Here is a 16,760-nt window from a genome sequence, read left to right as displayed (position 1 = left end):
GACTTCTACAAGAGATCGCTACTCGTCGTCACCCGTCGTCGCTATTTGTTGGTCAGGAAAGAAACTGTTGTATGTTCTACCAGGAGTGACTTTATTTTTGTCCGGGGAGTTTATTTATATTGTCACTATCTTCTATTCCCAGTGACCCCAGATATTTAAATTCTTTTGGTCCTATCAATCAGATATTATTTTCAATATTTATATAACTAAATTTATTTATTGTACTACTATTACTGTTTTTTATTTCATTAAATAAAAAGGCTTGATTATTTGGTGTCTGCTTCTAGTTGTTTAAATGGATTTGCCAAAGCTATTACGATTCGCGAACTGAACTCTGTTAATATTGTAGCATTTCTGCTAGATTCTATACTACCGACAATCTTTTCTATTAGTTTGTTAAACAATTTCACTTTATTCACGTTTCATTACATGTCATTTTATTCAGGTTAAAAATTGCATTGTATACTTTGTTTCTAATAACCGTTTCTACAAATAACTAGAGGACCGTTGTATTGATTTCATGGCATCTTTTCATTAACTTTCCTCGAACTGAAAATTTGCCCTTTTTATATTACTGTTTTGCTGGAATCGCTCTGGTAATCTCTCAAACTCTCTTCAATATGTCTTACTGGTACTCTTTAGTCTTTTGCAAGTCATGTTGAATGGTGCAGTCTGTTTTATCATTCTTTTTGTGAAGTGGATATCACAATATAATTTTCTTATTTGTCCATATTTAAAAAACTATCAATTCAAAGAAAATTGCCCTTCACATTTTATTATTTCCGCTGCCACTTTATTCTCTGGCACCTTGTTGTTTTCCATTCTCTTTACGACAGATATCACTTCAGCTGCTGCACTTGATTTTTCGATACACTCTCTTCAACACAGCGTTGGTCAGCTTCCTCTGCTGTTTTTTACAATACTCTAAAATATTGTGCCCATCTTATCGGCTAACTCAAATGCAAGCGCGATTACTGCTTTAACAAAAAGATTGATCTTGGATCAACCTTTCATTAAATTTTCCGCCTCTTCAAGTACTTTCTTTCCACTCTCATTTTTTCCACTTTCTTACTGAATTGTTTATTGAATTGTCGTTTAAGTCCACTTTATACACAGAAAGGCTAATCGGGACTGGACCTGCAGTTGAAAGTGGGATCCAAACCACTATGTGCTTCCACCGCGTATTAAACCCGGGACACCTTTTTCATTTTATATGGATTTTATTGTTTCTGGAAGGTTTTTTCTGATGCTAGAGGATTTTAACTTTCCAGTTGCTTTCATAAAACTGTATATCTTAAAAGCAGGGTCTTTTTACCTTCAATTGAGTTTGTACAGGTTCAAATATACTTTCGATAAAATACACGTAGCCTACAGCTACATAAATTAATAATTTGCATCTATTTTGTTAACTTGACACTCGTCATGTGTTATTTAGTCATCTAATTGTCACTTTCCTGGCCACGTCCTTATCCAGGTATGAATATATCTGTAGAATATTTAATCTTCCATCATATTTTTCATTCGCTATTCGCTTACACTCATCATCACAACATTTCTTTTATGGTAGCAATCATGAAAATGTGGTGGTCATGTCAGTCGATGTGTGTCAACAATCAGTATCTCAAAATCTACTAAAACTAAAAAGACAAAATTGCATGGGATGATAGTCCTATCATGTAATATCTAAACGTATTGTAGCTAATTATTTGTCTCTGTCGTGACGTGTGATACTCGATTTCACTTTACATGTAGACATCAGACATTGTTAAAGCTAAACAGTGAGTTTTAGGACCAAGTAAATGCTGGCGTAACACTACCTGAACTATCTCGTCTGAAAATGTGAGCGAAACAATCGAAAGTCAACTTTGCAATATCTCCTTCATTATCAGATAAATAAGACCATTTATGAAATTTGCCAAACTGAAAGAACTGCAAAATTCCAACTTGATCTATCGCATTGTTTAGTCAATAATTGAAACCAATCGATACAAATCAATTACTCAGAAGCTATTAAAGATATGTAGAAGCATAAAATTTGTGGACTGGAACACGCACTTAATTCTAACGGTAAGTCAACAGTCGATATATGTCTTGTCTATCTTTAGATATCGCAGAGTTAACAAAAGATGCAACATGTAATATAGTATACCGAAAGATACACAAAGTACTAACTTGATTCTACAAAATATTATTGATTAATCGTTTATGAAAAGTTGCATGGAAATATAGAGGTTTATTCAAAATTATGACGACAACTCTAAACGTTTATTGCAATAGAAGATTATGCTAGTTTTTAAATGAATATAAGTATGAAATGGAAGCTTACGCTTACAAACTATGTGTGTTACAGGGGTAACCGTTAAGGGTTAAGACGATAGTCAGATACAACCCATACGACTTGTGTGAAGGCTTTAGTTACGCGTCCTCGTATGTCTTCTAAGGTGGCAATCTATTTTACAAAATCTCAAAGGATTTTACTGATGGTAGAGCCATGAGCGTGAGGTCAGATCTTTCGAGTGGTCTCAGTAATAAAAGAAGCTTTAATTAATAATTTTTCCACTTGTCAAACCAATTCTTTAATAACCCTGTAAACAAGTACAAGTAAGTACGAACATGGATAATTAGCAATTAAGTCTTGTAACCAGTAAATTTACTCTGCTTACTTTCGATACTACTCGGTATCTGAAGATACAGTTTACAAGTTCCACCGTACATTTAACTTACTTTTTATTTCATGTCATTCCACCAATTCCAGATGTATTCCAAATTAGTTCATGCCAAATAGTTTTGGAGTTTCAAATTTTAAGGATTTTCTATATTGCTTCTGCGTATAGTCTACAGTCGAATAAGTTATTCGATAGTGTGTAATGTATGGTGCCATGCGCTTTTCAAGTAAATCTTAGGTGAATGATTTTGAATTTGCTCTAACTTCGTTTGATTGGTTAAATTGCTTCTCATGTCGCTTCGGTCGGACTTCTTTCATAAATGTGTACTCCAGCTACCCAATACTATGATGTGATCAGAAATTAATTACAGATGTATGAGAATGTCTGCATATAACTTTACAAATAAGGAAATACGGAAAAAGTAATGGTAAAATATTTATTTTTCCTTGATTAGTTCAATATTTAGTGGCCGCGGTGGCTCAGGTGTCAACCTCCGTGGCGAAGTGGTTAGCAGAACGCGCTACAACGCCAGGGGTTCCGGGTTCGAGTCCCGGGTAAGGCATGAGTATTTGTGATTGTTTGTCCTGAAAAGTACTGAAATAGAAATTTGAATGAAATGATATGAGTGAATGAAGTGTTATGGGGAAAGCTTCCGCTTGGGGCTTTCCTTAAAAAGAAAAAAAAGTCGGTAAGGCGTCTGACTACCATGCTCAAGCTCCCGGGTTCGATCCCCGGCCGGTTCAAATCCGGGAACTTTTCTAACGCCGGCGCCCACCTAGCGTCGAATGACATGGGTACCTGGGGGAAACCCTGGGGGGTAAAGGCGGTCAGGGGCGTGATGCTGATCACATCACCTCCACTCATGACCGGACGAAGAAAGTGTGGGGCGTTACCCCCACACCCTCTATACGCCTTCATGGCGTGGTGCTAAGCACAGGGGAACACTTTTTCTTTATTTAATTACTTGAGTATTCAACATAGGACTGAACTACTAGAAATATTCCTACGAACGCCCGAACAATGCTAGAGGAAAGCATATGTTTTACCGTGAAATAAAATTCAGAATCGGTGTGCCAACTGTCAAAAAATTATACTTCAATTATACGGCGTATTTAGATAATGTTATTGTAGTTTTCAAGATGTAACAATTCCAAATGTAATTACCGCAGTGAAATCTGTATAATCGTACAATTGTAACCGCATTAAGAACTCGTAAGGAAATTAATTTCTATTAATGGCCAATGGAAAGCAACATTTTTGAAATATAGGCTACAATATATCTTATGGTGATATACATGCTCGAGTGTTTTTGCATGTTTTATGGAAGAGAAAGAAATAATTCTAACATTAAAGCCAGAAGTATCTAACTCAATGCAATAAAAATGTGTATTTGTTGGAGGCAAGAATGACAAGACAATTAGATGTTAATACCATGGCAACTAATGTCATTAATCTGTTTATTTGGCAAAAAGGAAGGTTTGCAAAACTCGAGGATCTGTGTAGATTTCTGAGATGTATGTATTTATTATTAGGATGAGATCTGAGTCTCCAATTTCTTATGTGGAAATCGGTAAGACCCTGTTTAATATTTTCTTCTAAATACATATGATGTAATTCTTAGTTTAGAATTGTCGAAAATTGATTAAAAATGTACCGTAAAAGTAAATGAAGTAAAATTATTATTATGTGAAAGATGTCCTGTTTTAAGGCACATAAGAATCAAGCTTCATTCATAGCAGTGCTTACTGGAAAATGTAAGTAACTTCAACGAACTTAATTATCTGTGCCAGTGTTCTCTTCTTTGCATGTACTGAGCGACATATTACACCATAACTGTAGATAGGAGTGGTACTTTTCTTACTTTTTCTTTCAGTTATTAATAAGCCCTCTCCACTATTTTAAAGCCATTTTGAAGGTACATTTATTATTGCATTTTCCATTTTGTACATGGAAATTAGCAAGTGACTCATCCAATTAGGATTTGAAAAAGAAATGCTTCGTTTAAGTGGAAGTTTTGTACCTTCCATTAATAATTGGGACCAAATATAATTTAATAGTCACAATAGCAATATTCTCAGCTTTAATTTTATTTGGAAATAAGTAGCCGAGTAATTGTTCTACAGGATCGAAATGCAGTGTTGAGGAATAACGAAACTAGTGTTTGGCAGGCTATTTCAAGTACTTGACGTAGATGAAATGATTTGCGTCTTTCAGCCTTAAAATAACATTTGGAGCCCACCACTATAGCAGAGTGGTTAGCGTGACTAGATTCGAATCGTGGCTAAAGAAGCATGGATGTGTCATTGTGTATGTCCCATACGTTTCATCTGTTTATCTGTCATAGGCACTATTAATCCAAGAGGTATCAAATCGACACAAAATAAACGCGTGTCGAGATTTTATCATATCACTTAAATTCCTATCTTAAGTAGATAAGACAATTCTTCCCAAGCGATTCTTTAACTTACGACTTTTCTTGCGTATTTAATTTAAATATATGTATATTTAATTTTTATGTAGTTAAGTATTTAAAAAATTAAGGAAAAATTGCTTAAATCGACCTACTTACCAAAACCAATGGATACATATTTCTCTTCACGACTGCAACAACTGTCAGATTCGTCTTCGTTTGTTGTCAAAGTTGATAAATTCATGTATCTCTCTTCAGGTTGAATCAGAGCGTTCCTGTGATGCCTCAGGTTGTTGGTGGACATGCTTTGAACTGTAAAATTCAGTTGGTCGTTAGGATATCATTATATGAAGCACTTAGATACAATCAAAACGAATTAGTAAAGACAGAATTAAAGAAAATTAACATATCTAATAACACTAATCTCATTATATACTCGACATATAATCGTTAAAATTTAAAACAGTTTGTTTGTAGTAATGAAACAAAATTCAAAGGAATAACAGATTGGACCCTAAGGGTCTGGTGCTCTAATCCCGGCTTAGGGATGGGCGTTCTTTGCAAGTGTCCTTTCATCAATTTCATCATCATCACTCAGACTCATCTTCGCGATTGTCCAAAAGTAAAATAAACCAAATGAATCAGTAACAGACTGGAGATGTGGTCACTGTGAGCAATCACTATATAGACACTTATAAATATCTTACAGATGGGCAAACTGACATATCGATATATTCCGCGCGTTCCGAAATTTAAGTTATACTATAGTGCCTTTAATATATTGATGATAGTTACTAAATATATATACTGTATTTAATGCTGAATGTAAATTATACTGTTAAAATTGCAATGAAAGAAAAAAAATGGTCTGTCTGTATGAAGAGCACAACAGTGAGAAAGGTTGATTTGTTATTCTCAATCAGTTTATAGTTGTAGTTGTTCCCTTGAAAGGATTTCATATTCTGGTTCTTATGTTTATTAAAATTCTTATATATGTGATTTTCATGATGAAAATTTGTTATACTTACCATTTCTTTAATGTTTGTTGATAAAATAGTAATAATAATTTCATCATTGAAACTTAGTGCTAGCGGATTTTAAAAAATGAATTTTTTATTACTTTAAAGTAGCACGATCACTCTTTTTATTGTATAAAACATCGCATATGGAATTAGTAGAATCGGTGCGATCGGTGACGGAGCAACTACTTGTACTGGAAGATATTGTTCTGTAATGAATGATAAATTTCTCCCTCCTTTCACGTATTGGGGTCATGCCAAATTAACTAGGATCTCTACCTCATATTTTTTGATTTCTTTAAAATTTGTCATACTGAAAGGACCCCCTGAGGTAGGAAAATATGCAAAGTTACAGATCCATATATTTTGTATTTTCGTTATTACAGGGGTGCAAATGTGCGATTTTGACAATTTTTTTTTCAACATCTTGTTAACTTTAAATTGCAATATTTCTGCAATTAGTGCACGCACAGAAGTGACTAAGACCCTGTTGGAAAGGTCTTGAAGGGCTCTTTCACGAGGAACATCTACGCTTTGAAAGACGATATGAAGCATACTGTATTTCCTTACCTATTTAAATACTGAGACATCTGCATAGATTATATTATTTCGATTGCTGAGAAAGACTCGCAAGAACAGACAGATAATTCAAACTAGATATTTACATGCTGTAAGAGTGGAGTGTTAAACCTAAACGGGTATCGCGGATGTTGTTTCATTCAGTTGATAGGCTGAACACTTTGTATTAACATTATAGGTACAAGAGAGCCTGAAATATGAATATATCGTACGACATGCATATAGGCCTACTGGCTGATAAAGAGGTATTTTTTTTTCATAATAAGCTCGAAATGAGTTCGAAACCAGTCTGGAATGTTAGTAGTTAGCACGAACGGAAGGAAAAATGCGATTGTTGCTGAAAACGTTCGAAGCTCTATTCAAATTCTTAATATAAGAATATATGTCGTGGCAGTTGGAGGTGCCTTAGAGTGTATGTAAGAATTTGCTTATTCCCCACGAACAATCCATATAGGGTGCGTATTAACGAAGATAAGCTAGAGTCACTAAAAAAATTATCCCAGGCAAAAAATGTAAATGCTCATTCCCATGAAGCATCAGTTGCTATCCTGCGTAACAATATAATTGTTTTTTTTACTTTATTACATATTCATAGTTTTCATTTCAGTTAATATAAAATTGACTGTAAAACAATTCCTTTAAAAAAGTTGAATATACTTGAAGACTATTGTGATATACATACACACATATATGCTACTGTATTCCATGCCTTAACAAAGCTTAATTATGATAAGTGACAACTACTGACATAAACGTGTAAATAAAAAGAATCATACTGACTCGAAAAACGCATAGGCTAAATTTGTTAATGAGGATTGTAAAGACGTGTATAATTTCTTGTATTTGATAGTAATGACGTTTTTATTAACTGGTTGACATATTAGTCACCGTATATGGAAATTATGTTTACTGAATGATTTACTGATATGACTATCAAAATATTATTTTATTTTGAAGTGTTGCAAAAGTAAATGTAAAGTTCTACCAAACGTGTGTGCCATCTTTATACAAGAAAGAAAATATTGCTGAAGTTAAAGAAGTTACTCTATTTGAAAACATTCTCTTCTTTAGTTAAAAATTAAGGCTTTTTTTTATTCAAAAGTCGATTAAAACTCATGTAGGGATATTGATTTAAGGTACAGTCACTTCTATCCCATTGAGAGTAAACGAGATTTTTGTAACTTCAACTGTATAGGCATGAACTATTTTTCCCCTGCGTATTCTTATGTTCGCCTGTATTATGAACTGCTTCTGAAAACAGATTATAACTTGATAAAATACAATATAATCTTAAATACTAAATCGAATTTGATGGTTGATATTTGTAGTACATACTCTTCTTAATTCTTGGAGGTATATTACCCCAAAGTTGCAATTAAGCATGCTTCAACCAAATTATATAGAATTAAATAACATCTTTGGAGGTTAAGACAAATGCTCGCTAATTTTTCACGAAAATATTCCACTACAATGATCTTGAAGCAGGGTTGGTCCTGCTGTTTTGTGCTGCAGCCTAGTTATCATGGTGTCACGTTCGGACCAAAAGTTTCCATCATGATAAGTTCTGTGGCGTTTCTATGAAGAACTGCAATGCACAACAGTGTTAGCAGAACTTTATAATTCCTACTAGAGAGAAATTTGCAAAAAGGTTCAAAAAAATATGTAGCAAAAATTGGAGGAATTTTTGTGCATGTAGATAAGTGCGAATTGGTAAAACGTTTCACACTTCAACATTTGTTTTCAAGGGTCTGGAATATGCATAATATTTGACTATGATTCGAATATCTTGTGGATTTTGAACTTCCCTTTCATTAACTTACTCAAGTATGAAACAAGGCACTTATATTTGAATTTAGTGATTCTGAAGTATCCATAGTGCACTAAAGTAATTAAATAATAGCATAAAATACTTAAAAGTATATCTCCAAGACAATTGAACATCACTAGCAGACTCTGGAACGGAAAACGTGAACGGCGAAACCTACCTAAACAGGTGTTTACCAAGTAGATGACTAAGAGGCAGCTGAGGATAATCCACCAACCTCTGGTCGATCTCATGGCGAAAGGTGAGAAGGAGGAAGAACTTTCCTGGAGAAGACCGACCCCGGGGAAGCTGTGCTGGCAACTGAGCGCCCAGGGGAACCGTCCCCCTCTTAATTATCTCACGGCTCCCGGCTCATCCACCTTCAAGGGGCTACTGGTTTTCCCTTCGGGAGATGGGGGGAGGGGGGAAGAGGCTGGCTAAGTGCGGACGGCAGCAAATCAGACGCCCGAATGGCTCCTTTGACGTGGCTTGTCACGGCCGCTCATTGGAACTATTACGGATGATGTCAGCACATTGTTGAGGTGATTTTCGACTTTAAATCATTACAACGCATCTGTAGCGTGTGCTCTCTCACGAATCCTCCGCTATTTACACGCGCAGGGTCTGCCTGCTGACAACTTTATTATCTCCGTCCCTCGCACGAAAAGGCGCGAAAGGTAGCTTCAGTGTTCTTTTTTATGTCTTACACCTCCCTAAAAACCTGCCTTAATTAATAATACCTAATTATATAAGTTTTTTCGCTTGCGATTTTAATTAAAGGAAAAACATCCACTTTGTAATAAGTTATGTATTAATTTCTTATAATTAAATCTTTACTTACCTTTAATTAATACTTCACAAAAATACACATTTTTGTAATGTACTTTTACCTGAACGTTTATTGTTTCTAATTTTTTTTGTCTGTGTATTGTTTCAACGAATATCTTATGGATTAATTTCCTTCTGAGCACTAATGCACAGGTTCAATTCAAAACACACATATTGTTACATCTAAAGAACCTACACTCTCAATTTAAAATATATGTTATTATGCCATACAGCAATACATATTTCTTAGAGACTTCACATTTAAGTGCTTTTTTACATATTCCTCAAATTAAACTTCACAATTTGAATAATATTATCAACAATGACTTCAGAATTCAGTGATTTCCAATGACCCTCTTGAAAGTTTATGAAGGTAGTGTAAGAATTTATGTCAATGACATAATGATTAATTTTAGAGTTGGTTTTGCATTCCTTCGGATTTCCTTACAGCTCAAACTCCTTCTGATTTATACCATAATTAGGAAGTGCTATGCCGTCTTTGCTTTTTTTCTGTCGTGGTGGGGATGCCCAGAATTTAGGATTAATTTCCATTCAAGATTTCATTGTATAATTGAATTTGGTGTCTACTTGGAACTGATGTATAAATGGCTTTCCGTACACCGCGTTGTTTGCTTTTTACGACATAAAACCTTCTTCCAGCTATCTCTGGAACAAGGCCGCATAGCGGCAGAGTGGGGGGGGGGGGGGATGGGCAGAGCGTAGCAGTAGACGCTGCTTGGAAGGCTGCTGTCAGTACTTGCGCAGAGACCTGTTTTCGTTCGCCTGCTCCAGAGAAAGCTGAGGCAGAGTGTAGGTGTTAATTTATATATTTTTTAGTACACTATGTAAAATATCTTACTTCCTATTTCCAGATAGGCCTATCTAGTTATCTATTTCATTCTTTCAGTGTCCTTTATGGTGCCTGATTCCATAAAATTGTCAGCAGATACTTATTTAGTAATCTCACTGTCTCAGCACCTTTAAATCCGTTTATTTTCTTAAGTACAGAGTGTCCGAAAAGTCACGCAACCCGGTGTTTACGAACGTATAACGGAATAGCGAAACGGAATGAGAAGAAACGCTTTCTGCCAAGAGAATGCCCTGTATATTGGGAAAATTTAGAGAGACAAACATATGTAAGAACATGCATGTTTTAATAACAAATAAGCAAAGTGTTGCCAAAGGCGGAAAAAAAATATTTGCAAATCGTGTATATTGATGCACAGAACTCACGGAGGTAAATTATTGCAACATTTCACAATACCAACGAACAATTTGGATGGCCATCTAATGAATTTGACAGAAAAAGAAGTTTGACGAAGTTTCAAAAACATTGCAGAAGGGAATAAATGGGCTGTTCCAAAAATCGATGTTATCACGATATTACGAGGGACACTGGCAACACTGTTGGTGTCACGTGTCACTAACAGACGTGTTTCACCTCAGGCTATCACACTAAGGCACTTTTAACGACAAAGGAGGAAGTTGGTTGTTCTCGAACATATGCAATAAATTACATACACCTTGCAACCCTGAAATGTGGGTATCGCTACAAATTAAAGCAAATGTTTGAAGTGTCCACCATTTTCTTGGATACATAAGTTGGTTCGCTTGATCATGTTCTCAGATACCTTCCTGAGGGTTGCAGCACCGATATTATCAATTTCCTGTGTAATGTTTCGTTTCAGATCCTCCAATGTTCTGGGTCCAGTTTGGTATACTTTCCCCTTTAAGTAACCCCACAGAAAAAAATCTCCAGATGTTAAATCGGGCGAGCGACTGGGCCATAAATCCTTAGATATTAATCGATCACCAAAAAATTATCTCAGCATACGAAGAGATTCATTAGATGTAGAGCAAGTTGCTCCATCTTGTTGTAGCCAAACATCACGTTCGTCTTCTTCCAGGAAAGCAACGAATTGCATTATGAGATCCCCGTACACAGCAGTATCCACTGTTGTCTCAAAGAATAACGGTCCCACAATACGACGTCGCGATATTCCACACCATACACCGATTTTCGGAGAGTGCAAGGGTAGTTCATGCAACTGATGTGGGTTTTCTGTCGACCAATGCCTGAAATTCTGGCTGTTGACATTCCTATCCAATTGAAACCACATTTCAGGGTTGCAAGGTGTATGTAATTTATTGCATATGTTCGAGAACAACCAACTTCCTCCTTTGTCGTTAAAAGTGCCTTAGTGTGATAGCCTGAGGTGAAACACGTCTGTTAGTGACACGTGACACCAACAGTGTTGCCAGTGTCCCTCGTAATATCGTGATAACATCGATTTTTGGAACAGCCCATTTATTCCCTTCTGCAATGTTTTTGAAACTTCGTCAAACTTCTTTTTCTGTCAAATTCATTAGATGGCCATCCAAATTGTTCGTTGGTATTGTGAAATGTTGCAATAATTTACCTCCGTGAGTTCTGTGCATCAATATACACGATTTGCAAATATTTTTTTTCCGCCTTTGGCAACACTTTGCTTATTTGTTATTAAAACATGCATGTTCTTACATATGTTTGTCTCTCTAAATTTTCCCAATATACAGGGCATTCTCTTGGCAGAAAGCGTTTCTTCTCATTCCGTTTCGCTATTCCGTTATACGTTCGTAAACACCGGGTTGCGTGACTTTTCGGACACTCTGTATAATAACATTTGGCTGATTTAATGACACTTTTGTTGTTTCCAATCCATATTAAATTATCTTACCTCATTATTTCATCAAAGTTATTATGATCAGTATGTTATTCTTGCTTTTTTACATATGCCTTTTTGATCAAACTATCATGAAGGAACAATTCACAAAGTTATCACGGAATATAGGATGTTTAAAAAATTCCAAGCGTCAAAATCTGACAATTCTCTTTCCAAGAGTCTGAAAGATATAGTTCGCAAGTATTTTGACAGGTAGTGACTTCACTATGATGACGTAAAATGTGTATGACATAGTTTTGTGCCAGCTAGTTCTAGTATTTAACATAGCATTTTGCAAAGCCACACATGCGAGTAAGGCATGGATAATACTCACCTTGAGTAAAATATGGATAGATTTTTAAAATTCTATTTCATTTACTAATATGCGAAATGAAATGAAAAATGATCTTAAAATGATTTCCATTGTTTCCAAAAACTATAGAAAAGTACCTACTGGCTTAACTATACTGTTGTTTTTTTTTTCAGGAAATGAAATTTTGATTTTAAAGGAAAATCTCATTTAGGATAAAATTGCACGATTTGGCGATTCACTCTTTCTCGTTATTGTAGAATTAGATTTCCATTAACTATGGATTTCACTCCTTAATGCTCATGCTCAGTGTGAACAATATTCAGAATTAATTCTGACATCAGGTGGCAGTTGCTGCACAGTGATTTCCTCGACCCCAGCGCCCCCTGGGTGACGACATGGCCTTCATTGTTGGCCGCCATGGAGGGAGCGGGAAAGATTAATCGCGCAGCAACACCTGTGCTCTCGCTCTTTTCTCTCTCGTAGCCGTGGACGTATATTTTCTTCCGACATTTTCTCGCAAAATGAGCCTGGAATATTAAACAGCTTGGTTAGGTAGCGATTAAGACATCGTGGATTCTAGCATCACCTGGAATGTAGATTCCGTCTACTTTTCAATGATACTCAATTCATATTTAATAAGGGGATTGTTTCTTTGTTGAAATTTATTTACTATCGTTGGGAATATGGAATAGTTTCGTTCCAATTGATTTCAGAAGGTGTAAGCGGTGACCTTCTTAAAATTACCAAAGTTCTACCTGGTTACAAAACTGGACAAAAAAATGACAAAATTCGTCTTTCAGTGCGAAAGCATGAGTTCTTGTATAAAAAAGAAATTTGATGAAATGACAGATTAAATGTGTCTTAAGGGCTCAGTTCTGTTTGAAAATATCAAAATTCTCGATACCTTTTATCTGGTTTGGAAACTGGGAGAATTTTTCGTTCATGCAGAAATTAGTGATCAACGGCTACATTTATAGTTTCCGGTAACTGCGATCTTGAAGCCCAAAGAGGTTCTGACGCATGTACCTTTGTGAGTTTTAACCAAATCAATCTGACTCATGTACCTGTATGAGTCTGTGTGTTGATGTGTGTTTAATCCGTTTGTGGGCTGAGTGTTTCTTTACACACTCAGATTTTAGCATAGGTATGGAAATCTTAGTACTCAAATATTTTATTGCTTTTACTCCAGGTAAGGACCCTTGTCCTTCATGTTGCTATAGAAAGGGGCTTGTCGACCATAAATTAAAAACAAACAAACAAGGTTTCACTTCAAACTAATAATAACCTAAAGTAGAGCTATCCCTACTCTGTACAAAATATCATCGAGGCATTGGGGGGATGTGGAGGTAAGGCCCCAAACATTCACATTGTCCTCCGTAAAGAAATTCATTCCTCTATGATTTTCACATTTCATATTGCCTCATTTTATATATCGATGTTATTATACTGATTTGTCAATCTTCTGGTATTCTACTCTCCTTCCGTTACAGGTTGATTAATTGTAGCATCATTTGTTTTCTTTCTATTCACATATATCTTAACGTCTCTGGTGTTATCATGGCCTGCTGACTTCTCTAGCTTCATCTTTTGATAACCTCATTTAGTTCCCTGTGGTAAATACACTTTGATCCTCTTCCTTTTTTTACATTTTCACCATTTCTCAAATTCTCCTCTTGCTTGCATTTTACCGTTTCCTCATTTTGATCTTCTATGATCAAAACTTCTTCAAAGTATTCTTTCCATCATCTCATTATTCTTTTCTCGGCGGTTAATAGGGTGTCATTCATCCACTTCATAAATTTCAATGGACACACTATATCATTTCTTGCAGTCTTTAATGTTCTGTAGAACAGTTTTTGGTTTTTACTGAAATTCAACTCCATTTTCTTACCAAAGTTTTTCCAAGAATTTTGTTTTTTCTAGTTTTCCCATTTCTTGAACAATAGTACTTTGTTTCATATAATCTTCGTTTGGTTTGTTGATCTCTTATTCAAGTATTTCTTCAAGAGTATTTCTTTTCTTTTGATTTGTTCTCTGATTTCGTCTGCCCACCATGGTGTTCTCTTCTTATTATACTTTCATATTTCTCCATGCTTTCATCGTCTAAGTATTTGGAGTACCTTTTATTTCCTGTATCTCCTGTTGGATTTCTACATGGCATATTTGTCTCGTATTCTTATCCTTCAATTTGTGGTTCATAATTCTCTCTCTTACGTTCTTTCTGTTTGAATCTGTCATAACGTTTGTTGTTATTACTGTTTCATTACTAATAGGTGGGTGATCAATTCCTATTTCAAACCCTCTATACAATCTAACATCAAGTGCATTCTTAAATAGCATTTTCTGGGGTAAGATGATTTATTTTTATGTAATCAATTGAATGCAACAGGTATATTACCTAGTTATGGCGTCCATTATACAATAGTTGAAAAACATTATAACACAAATTAATGCAATACGTACATACATACATACATAAATACACACACACACACACACACACACACACACACACACACACACATATATATATATATATATATATATATATATATATATATATATATATATAAAAACAAACACATTTAATAAACATACAAAGTCTCAGGTTCTATTGTTTTTATATGTTTTAAAATTGTCCTTTTTCAGTGTTGAGGTCTGGGAAACTATTTTCCCGTTTAATAATTTCGTTAAATGCCATGCGGTATTTCCAGTGCATTGGTTCTACTGTGTTGGAGGCTGAAGAGTTATTTTCTTGGTCGTAACTTGCTCGAAGGGACGTAGAAATCCAGCTGTGGCAGGGCGAATGGAGTTTTAATGTGATTATTTAATATCTTATGAAGGCAAATGAGCTGGCGCATGACTTGTTTGCTTTTAAGTGTTGTTAAAATATCTGAGAAGGCTCTCACGGGATTCCATTTGTGGGTAACTGCCACCTACCTAATTTGTATTTTACGAGTACCCAAGAATTTTGTTTGAATCCGTTCTATTTTCATTACTTCTTGCTGGGTTTGAGGGTGCCACAGTACACTCGCGTATTCGATCTTTCATCTGACGTAAGCATTATAGAGCATCATTAAGATTCCGACACTTTGAACTCATTGCATGTACGCATTATAAATCCTAGAAGTTTGTAAGCATTGTTTGTTACAAAGTTAACGTGTGCGTGAAATGTGAGTTTAGAATCAGACAGAACTCCTAAATCTTTGATTGTTTCTACTTGTTTTAATTTTTGTTTTTATGCAATATTCGTATTTTATTGATGTAATGTTTTTAGTGTATGACATTTGGTAACATATTTGGCTATTTAAGATTAGTTTGTTGTTTTTGTACCACTTCACAAGGTTAATGTTCTCTTGTAATTCTGTGAGGTCACTCTAACTACATATTTTTTGTATATTTTTAAGTCGTTCGCAAATATCCGATTGATTCGAATGTTCATGAAGATCATTTATATACATAAGAAAGAATAAGGGACCGGTATAGGGTTTGGGAACTTCGGATGTAGCTTCGAATTCATCGGAAGTATTTCCCTGAAACGTGACGTACTGTTTGCGGTTTGTTAAGTAAGACTGGCATAGTTCTAACATCGTAAATTTGATAGGTCGTAAGATTTCAATTTTTCTATTAAATTGAATGATTTACAGTATCAAACTCTTTCGAAAAATCTGTATATATATTGCATCTACTTGAGTTCCGCTATCCATCGCTGTTGCTATAAAATGTGTTATTTCTGATAGGTTTGTTACAGACAGACTTTTTACTTAAGAAACCATGTTGATTAGGAGAGATGACTGCTCGTATGTGACGAGAAATGTGCTTGTTAAGAATTTGCTCTAAGAACTTGGCAGGTGCTGCCAGAGTTGCTATCGGCCTATAGTTCTCTATATCATTTTCCTTATTTGTTTTTGGTATCGGGGCAATGTTTTATAGTTTCCAAATATCTGAAAAAGTTGAGGTCGAGTGAACAAGATTGAAGAGCGTTTGCATGGGTTATTTGAGTATCTTACCGCATCCTTTAATTATGTAAGATACCAATTGATTTTTTCGGTTTAAATTTTTTATAGCATCTTCCATTTCTTTAAGATTGATATCTGATAAGTTGAGTTTATCGATTTCACTGTAAGATTGAATGTTCAACGTATTACTTTTCCCGTCATCTTGCCGGTAGCTACACCGATTAAAAATATTTAGCAAACGCTGTAGTTAGTTCTAGAGTGTCGTGTCAGAAAGTACTTTGCTCTGATATTGAATAGCTTCTGCACTTTTTTTATTTTTCATATTTTTGGTAAAGCTGAAAGTGAGATTAGGGGTATGAAATATGTTACATTCTGTGCTTGAAATATAATATATATCATTATTGAATCTCTCGTTTAACAATAATCCGAAGTTCTTTGAATTTCTCTTAATGGTATTCAGGGTTGGAAGGGTTCTTTTTC

General features: G+C 35.1%; 1 protein-coding gene across 1 annotated transcript in view; it reads right to left on the bottom strand.

Annotated features, from left to right (window-relative positions):
• Positions 1–8,806, bottom strand: part of LOC145990222 (uncharacterized) — a 70,716-nt gene extending 61,910 nt beyond the window's left edge. Inside the window, exons 1-2 of the mRNA XM_083125896.1 lie at positions 8,660–8,806; positions 5,236–5,388 (exon numbers count right to left, since the gene is read on the bottom strand). Coding sequence (XP_082982022.1) covers positions 5,236–5,388; positions 8,660–8,732 — 226 coding nt within the window. The 5' untranslated portion in view covers positions 8,733–8,806. The remainder of the gene's footprint in view (positions 1–5,235; positions 5,389–8,659) is intronic.
• Between the last annotated feature and the right edge of the window lie 7,954 nt (positions 8,807–16,760).

The sequence above is a fragment of the Lepisma saccharinum genome, chromosome 7 (assembly GCF_977018435.1).
Source record: "Lepisma saccharinum chromosome 7, izLepSacc3.1, whole genome shotgun sequence".
In the NCBI taxonomy this organism is placed as follows: domain Eukaryota; kingdom Metazoa; phylum Arthropoda; class Insecta; order Zygentoma; family Lepismatidae; genus Lepisma; species Lepisma saccharinum.
This window is presented reverse-complemented; position numbering and strand designations above follow the sequence as displayed.